Below are 7,862 nucleotides of genomic sequence, written 5' to 3'. Positions count from 1 at the left end.
CAGGGGGGATGGTCACGCCGCAATCCCTTCTCCTCCATTCTCCTCTCGGGATCTTGGGCACGCACGCACATGCACCTGGCATGAGTTTTAAGCCACTGGGTCCAGGACGCGAACCGCAGTCGACTATGTGGGAGTCTAGTGACATAGCCACTACGCTAACTGCTGGTCCCAAGAGGTCCTTATTCTTGACAAATTAACAGTAAGCTGTCTCTCAATGGGGCCTGCCGCGGCCTAGTGACTAAAGGAGCCCAATCCCATATGGCTATCCACATGGTTCAAGTCCCCATCCCAGCAGCTCCAAACACATGCCAGGTGCATATGTGTGTGTGTGTGTGTGTGTGTGTGTGTGTGTGTGTGTGCACCCACAATCCCAGAGGGAGAGATGCAGAAAGGACCGCAGCGTGACTACGCCCACTGGGGCAGGGGACGTTTTCTCCCTCCCCCTCATTCTCTGTGCGTACTCACACCACCTGGCAACAGAACAAAAGAAAGGGATAAGTGAGAGAACCTGAACGCTAACTAGAGAGCGGGAAGTACATTCTCCCAGCCTCCCCCGCCCCGACTCCAGCCAAAAAGCTCACAGGAAGCCTTGGAGAGCTTCACACCCCAGGTAAGGCTGTGCTTGGTTCAGCAAAGACAAGCCCTGGATGTGACAGCTGAGCAAACAGCAGGAACTGCAGCGGCTCCACAGGAGGCTTTGCCAGGCATGGGCTCCTGCCTCCCTCCTGTGGAGGTCAGGGGGAAGTGCAGGAAGTGGCAAGTGTCCGGCCACCAGCAAGCAGGCGGGCGCAGCGGGAGGGCAGTTGTAAGTCAAGGACAAGTTGAAAGCTTCCACCCCACCTCCGACAAGTGCATCTGAGAAGCAGCCCTCGGTGACCACCTAGATTCTGCTAGGGGCTCTCCATCTCCAGAAAAGGAAGCAGGCTTACGGGACTTTGCAAATAATTGCTGCCTTGGTGCTCAGGGAGAAGTTGTTGTTGCACAAAAACAAACTCCACTGCAAATGTCAACCTGCTACATCCAGAGGTTTCTGTAGGAAATAACAGGGGTTTTATTCCCTACCCCAAAGGAAAGGAGGAAAGAAATATGATGTATGTAGGAGAACCCCGAGTTCTAAGCGCTGCACAGACTCACCAAGATGAAAGCCAATGTCCCAGAAACTGTATCTAGATTACCCTCTTTAAAGCTCACACAACTGTATAAGGTAGTAGGTGTGATCTTTTTTACAGATGAGGAAACTGAGGCTCAGGGAAGCCCGGCCAGTTCCCAGGGGCTACACAGCCTGTGAGCAGGAAAAGAAGACACACCCTAGTCTGACTCACTCAAGAGCCCATACTCTCCCCACTGTGGTGGGGGGTCTCATATACTGCTCAATGGTTTTATCTACTGGGCAAGAGTTTTTAGTCCTTAGGGAGCAAATGCATCAACAACTAAAGCCTTGGGGGGATAACCCATTTAGACATCTCCCAGTGTCTCTCTGTGAGTGAGCGGGACAGTTACCATGGGGAGGAGTCCAAGTCCCCAATGATGTTAGTTTCTGCATGGGAGAAAATGAGTTCAGCCACACAAATTCCAGAATGCAGTTAAGGGAACAGTAAGTGGAAATCATAATTTACTGAAATACTGAAGGAGGTTGAATGTAATCAAGTCAAATACTTTATAGCACATGAAAAAGCCGGAAACCAGGACAAGCTGTAACAAGGGCGGTGGGAGGTGGGTGTAGTATACTAAAGGGATCAAAGAGTTATGGGTTCTTGGGACCAGCAGTTGGCGTGGTGGTTGGGGCGCTGGACTCCCATGTGGGCAACTGCAGTTTGGGTCTGGGACCTGGAAGCTTGCTTTCTCACTTTCTCTCTGTCTCTCTCCGGTGAGCACATGAGCCCTGTAGCATATTAAAAATAATGATAAGTAAAATTAAATAAATAATTATTTTTAAAAAAAGAATTATGGGTTCTTGGCAGTCTGCTAAGAGGATGACAAAACTGCAGTGCAGTCAGAAAGTCTCAGGCATCTGGTATTGGCATCTGAGTTCCTCCAACTCAGGGCGAATGCAAATAATTCCTAGGTTTCTCCAACGTGGACTAATGTGCCCCTAGTAAGTCTCAAGTTCTGACTCACTCCATTCCTTCTTCCCTTTGACACGAGAAACAAAAACTTAACCAGAACACTCTTCCCGTTTGACTTTACACGGGCTTTCTTCCCCATGCCAGGGCAGTCCCGACAGTGCTGTGATAGCCTAGAAGCTATTACTGGTGATTAAGGGAGCTCAGTCTAACCTACATCTACGCTCTCCAACCCTCCAAAAGACCTGGCCCCATGGAAAGGTTCTAAGTTTCTAAAGTCCATCCCAGTACCAAATGCATTTCCTACACCCCCTCACCCCATAGTCAGGTTTAAAAAAAAGAAAAAGACAAACAAGCAACTAAAAAACCAACACACCTTCCCTCCTCCCTGCTGAGGCCATTCATTTCCAACCCATTTCCCTAAATAAGATTTCTAACACCACCTGTGAGGACCTGAAAATGATGGGGAAGGAAATATCCCCAGGCATTCCAGCAGGGGGCCAGCTCCCAGCAAAGCCAGATCAAAAGAAACAGCTGCTGGGCCGGTGGGTGGGGGGTTAAGGTAGGGACTCCCAGGTGGTCTACTGCATTTCGGTCCTGGGTCCTGAACCTCGCAGCTTGCTTTCTCACTTTCCCTTTTTCTCTCCCAGGTGAGCATGTGTGCCCTGTACCAAATTTTAAAAATAATAATAAAATAAACAATTCTTTTGAAAAAGAACGCTGGGCACGTGTGCATGCATACCAGAAGTCCCAAAAGGTGAATGGTGAAGGAACTGCCATGCCCAATGGGGTGGGGGTTTTGGTTTCTCACTTTCCCTCTCTCTCCCCAAACTTCACAAGCCCGTGTGCTCTATAGCAAAAACTTAAAAAATAAAGGAAGACGGAGAAGTGCTTAAGAATCATTCTGGATTGTCACCTGAATTTCTCAGGGGAAAACAGAGCCCATGTACTTTCTCAGAGGCCTCTGACACCAGGCTGAAGATCCAGCTTGCACGCTGGGACTCTTACGATCACCGCTTCCTTCATCTTTTCTTCCCCCACTTAGAAGTTAGTGACTGCAGTCAGGCCACTGCGCTGGCCTGAGCACTGGCCACAGCCTGCCACCCTCATTGCCATTACTGCCTCGTCCACTCCACTGATCTGTACAAGTAGCTCCCTGTCCAGGTCACTGGTAAGACCGTCCCCCACTCGTACCCCCTCCCAGGTCACCTAGGGTAGCAGAGCAGGAGCTTCCTCAGCCTGCTTCCATCCCAAGCCCTTTCTTCAGCCTGGCCCCATGGTGGGGGCCCCATGCCTGTGCCTGAAAGCCTCCACCCAAAGCTTCCACCAAGCGATTCATTCCAGTCAACGTGAACTGCCTCCCTAAGAGACTGAAAGGGCTGGAAGGACATGAGCAGGGCTTCTTGCCAATTCACAATCCTCTGCCAAATGGGTGGTATCTTCCGGGCCTGGGGTGCCACCGCCAGATGCCAAAGCACAAATCCTCTCTCCAGATAGAAAAGTACACTGGAGGAACAGTCAGCCAGAAGGCCAGGATAGTCATGACCCCAGATTCCAAAGCTGGAACAGGGTCCAGCAGATGGCATAATGGTTACATCACTAGACTCTCACATAGTCGACTGCGGCTCGAGTCCTGGACCCAGCGGTTTAATAACTTTTCACCAGGCGCATAAGCATGCATGCCCAAAAGCCCAAACAGAGAATAGAGAAGGAATAGTGGTATAGCCACCCCCCCAGGGAGTGCTTTCTCACTTTCTGGTCTGTCTCTCCAGTGAGCACACACCTTATAGCAAAAACCTCTCCCCCAAAAAAATAAAGACTAGAGAGACCAACAGTTAGCATAATGGCTATGTCACTGAACTCCCATGTAGCCGACTGTGGTTTGAGTCCCGGACCCGGTCGCTTAAACTCACGCCAGGCAAGTGTGTATATGTGCCCAAGATCCCAAGAGGAGAATGGAGGAGAAGGGATTGAGGCGTGGTCATCCCCCCTGGGGGTGATTTCACGCTTTCTATCTTCCTAGCTCTGTCTTTCTGGTGAGCGCACGGGTCCTATAGCAAAAACCTCTCCAAATAAAATAAATTAATTAAAATAAATAAAGACTAGAATAGATCCTACAGTGACACATGACCACCTGGCTGTGGGTCAGAAACAAGGTACGATCCACAAACTGGAAAAAAATAATGATCTTAAAGTAACTGGAAGTTTTGTAAAGAAAAAACGAGAGTCTGAAAAAGTAAAGTTTAATTACAAAGTCATATACACAAAACAAAACCTCAGTTTTGTTTTAAGCTCTCCCACTGGGCCTTTCACAAGCAAGGCAGTTTCCCACTGAGTCCAGACCAGTTAAAGATGCATCCAGGGTGGAGAGACCAGCCCCTCCTGAACAGGTGAACAACAGCAACTGTACTGGCTTGAACATCCGTGACTAAGCGACTGCGCAGCAAGGCTGGCTCCCCACGGGCTCAGAAGGCCAGCTTCTTCATCAGCAGGTACACTCTAGAATCCACCTCAAATCCATGCAGGTTGTTGGCATCCCCCTGCAGCCTCATGAGCAGGCCCCCATAGGACACATAGGCAGAGCTGAAACAGAAGGACAGTCCATAAGTCTGAGCACCAGAGCAGCTGCTCCTCAACAGCTCCCCATCCCAGCCTCAAAGAGAGGCCCCTTGTCCTGTTGTGTTATTAGGGATCAGAGTTCAGACAGGGATGTACACAGAGACAGACATCTGCAAGCCAGTGTGCTTCATTTTAGCAAAGGTAGAAAACTCCTACATGATCCAAATTAGGTGAAAGGTCAAATGAATTCAGATATTGTCATTTAGTGGAATGTTATGCAGCTACTAAAATGCTTGAGAAAAGCTTTAAATTGACATGGAGAAACTTAAGGGTAAGCAAAAAAGAGGAAACACTGTAACAGGGACAGTGGGTGACATGATGACTAAGGCGCTGGACTCCCACATGGAGGACCAAGGTTCCCTGACCTATCAGCTAAAAAATCATGCCAAGCCAGTGGGTATGTGCCCCAAATCCCAGGAGAATAGAGAAGGGATTGTGGGAAGATCAATCACCCACCCTGGGGGGTGATTTCTCACTTTCCCTCTCACTGTCTTTCTCCAGCAAACACAGGTTTGAGTCCTGGACCTGGTGGCTTGCTTCCTCACTTTCCCCTTCTTTCTCGCTGTCTATGGTCAAATTAAAAAATAACAACAAATGGAGTTGTTAAATAAATTATTAAAAAAAAAAAAAAGGCATAGTGGTTATGTCTCCAGACTCCTATGTGAGCGACCACGGTTTGAGTCCCAGACCCAGTGGCTTGAAAATCACGCCAGGCACATGTGCGTGTGTGCTCCAGATCCCAGGAGGAAAATGGAGAAGGGACTGCAGTATGGCCACCCCCTGGGAGGTGATTTCTCACCTACCCTCTCACTGCCTGTCTGCTGAGGGCACACTGCCTTAAGGCAAAAAATCTCTAAAAAAATAAATAAGGAGCTAGCAGATGGCGTAATAGTTATGTCACTGGACTCCCACGTAGTCAAACAAGGTTCGAGTCACAGACCCAGCAGCTTAAAACTCACACCGGGCCCATGTGTGTGACTTCCTAAGACCCCGAGAGGGGAACAGAGAAGGGATTGTGGTGTGACCACTGCCACACACCCTGAGGTGGTTCTGTCTCTCCAGCAAACACATGTGCCCTATAGCAAAAATGTCTCTACAATAAATGAATGAATATTTTTTAAACCCTAGAATATTCAAAAATGTATATCTAAAAAGTCTCATCAGTTATAGGTGACTTTTTCCTTCTTACATGACTTCTTTGCTTTTCTAATTTCTTACAAAGAACACATATTGTTTTAATAAGGAAGAAAATACTGGGGCAGAGAAACCAGAGAACTAGGGATTAGGTTACAGAGTAGCAACACACACAAGTAAACAAAAACAGAAACTAGGGCATAACCACTTAAGGTAGCATTCAGCTCCTAGGGGAGCAAAACTCTCCTTCGCATTTTACAGAAATACAAGCCTCACACTAGGACCACAGGGCCTAGAGGTCCCAACAAAGGGCAAAGTGAGCAGCCTGTAACTCAGACAGGAAGTCTGCTCCCAGAACTTTCTTGGTAGGTCCCACCTAGGCCTGAGGGGCTCAAGGAGGAGGACCCAGCACAGGAAGCAGGAGTGTAGCCCAAACACTCAGAACAGGTAGTGGGAATAGAGGATTCGTTTATTTATTTATTTTTTTTGTAAGAACTATTTAATATTAGCACTCTGAATTCTCTGGTCCCGACTGGGGATTGGACGCAGTCTTTTATGGGGGAACTGTGGAATGGGAGGCCTCTGGGTGGGGAATGAGCTCAGAACCCACCCTCCGTGGCATCTAAGGGAGGAGTCAGAGAAGCAGGAAAACTGATCCATTCAGGGCACTAACCTACTCAAGGCACTAATCCACTCAGGGTAATAATCCATTCAAGATTTTCAGGTTACCCTGTATCTCTTGGGAGGGGCAGTGAGTTTGCCAGAGGGCAGAAACTTCAGGCAGCTATCAGCCCTGAGTTATTCAGGAATTCAGGGTCCTTCCATATCATTCCCCCCTCTTGGGCCTCCTCAAACTTGAGGGGTAGGAATAAAGGATTCTTAAAAGACATGGAACTTACAGGCGCGTTGCTGCTTCAGTGGACGTCTCGTCCCCCTCGATCCTGTACACTTTCCCGTACATCACATACTCGAACTGGTCGGCCCTGGGACAGCAGTGGCAGAGTTATTCACAGCAACAAAAATACAAGACACTGCAAAGTGGAAGTCACCTATACAGATGTTATGAACAGGATGTCACTTAGCCTTCAGGCAACCCTGAGCTAGGCCATCTTTACTGAGGATGAGGAAAACGTGTTAGAGCTGAAAACCAACTCCCCAAGGTCACTCACATCCTGCTGATAATCATTTACTCCAAGAATGAGATAAGGGTCTTTCTATACTATGTATCTACTTCGTCCTCAGGGGGCATATTTCAAGTATGCTCTGCACACTCACCTGGAAGGCCTGTCATCTGTGGGGTTGTATTCACCGTCATCCAGCGTACCATCTTCATACAAGGTGCTGGCTATGACCAATCGGAACTTGTCACCTGAAAATACACAAATATCTCAGGAAAGGGGCCATCGGGTGGTGTGGTGGTTAAGGGCGCTGGACTCCCACATGACCAACTACAGTTCAAGTCCTAGACCTGGTGGCTTTCTTTCTCTCTCTCTCTCTCTCTGTCCCTCTCAGGTCAAAGTTTAAAAAAATAATTCTTAAAAAAAAGAAAAAGTATCTGAGGATGAAGACTAGCTGAGACAATAAAAAGCCTCTAGTGGGGCCAGCAGGTGGTGTGATAGTTAAAGGCAATGAGTTCCCACATGGCCAACATCAGTTTGAGTCCCGGGCCTGGTGGCCTGCTTTCTCACTTTCCCTTTCTCTCTCTCTCTCTGTCTGGTCAAATTAAAAATAAAAATAATAACACGCAGAATTAAATAAATACTTCTTTAAATTAAAAAAAAAAAAAACCCTTGACGACCAGCAATTGGCATAATGGCTATGTTGCTGGACTCCCATGTAGTTGACCATGATTCGAATCCCAGACCCGGTGGCTTAAACTCAGGCTGGGTACGTGTATGCCCAAGATGCCAAGAGGAGAATGGTGGAGAAAGGACCACAGCATGGCCATCCCCCCTGTGGGTGATTTCTCACTTTCTGTCTCTGACTTTCTGGCCAGTGCACATACCCTATAGCAACCCCCCCCCCCAAAAAAACAAACCCCTCACT

At 48.1% G+C, this 7,862-nt stretch overlaps 1 protein-coding gene across 1 annotated transcript; it reads right to left on the bottom strand.

The window, feature by feature from the left end:
- Window positions 1-4,289: 4,289 nt before the first annotated feature.
- Window positions 4,290-7,185, bottom strand: POLR2H (RNA polymerase II, I and III subunit H; the record flags this gene model as incomplete). Its single annotated transcript, XM_014592518.1, is given in 3 exon segments — window positions 4,290-4,646; window positions 6,716-6,799; window positions 7,092-7,185. Coding segments are annotated over 3 exon segments (296 nt in total), but the record flags the coding sequence as incomplete, so codon positions are not given.
- Between the last annotated feature and the right edge of the window lie 677 nt (window positions 7,186-7,862).

Source organism: Tupaia chinensis, unplaced genomic scaffold (assembly GCF_000334495.1).
Source record: "Tupaia chinensis unplaced genomic scaffold, TupChi_1.0 Scaffold000708_1, whole genome shotgun sequence".
NCBI lineage: Eukaryota > Metazoa > Chordata > Mammalia > Scandentia > Tupaiidae > Tupaia > Tupaia belangeri.
The sequence above is the reverse complement of the archived record's forward strand: the minus strand, read 5'-3'. Positions and strand labels throughout refer to the sequence as shown.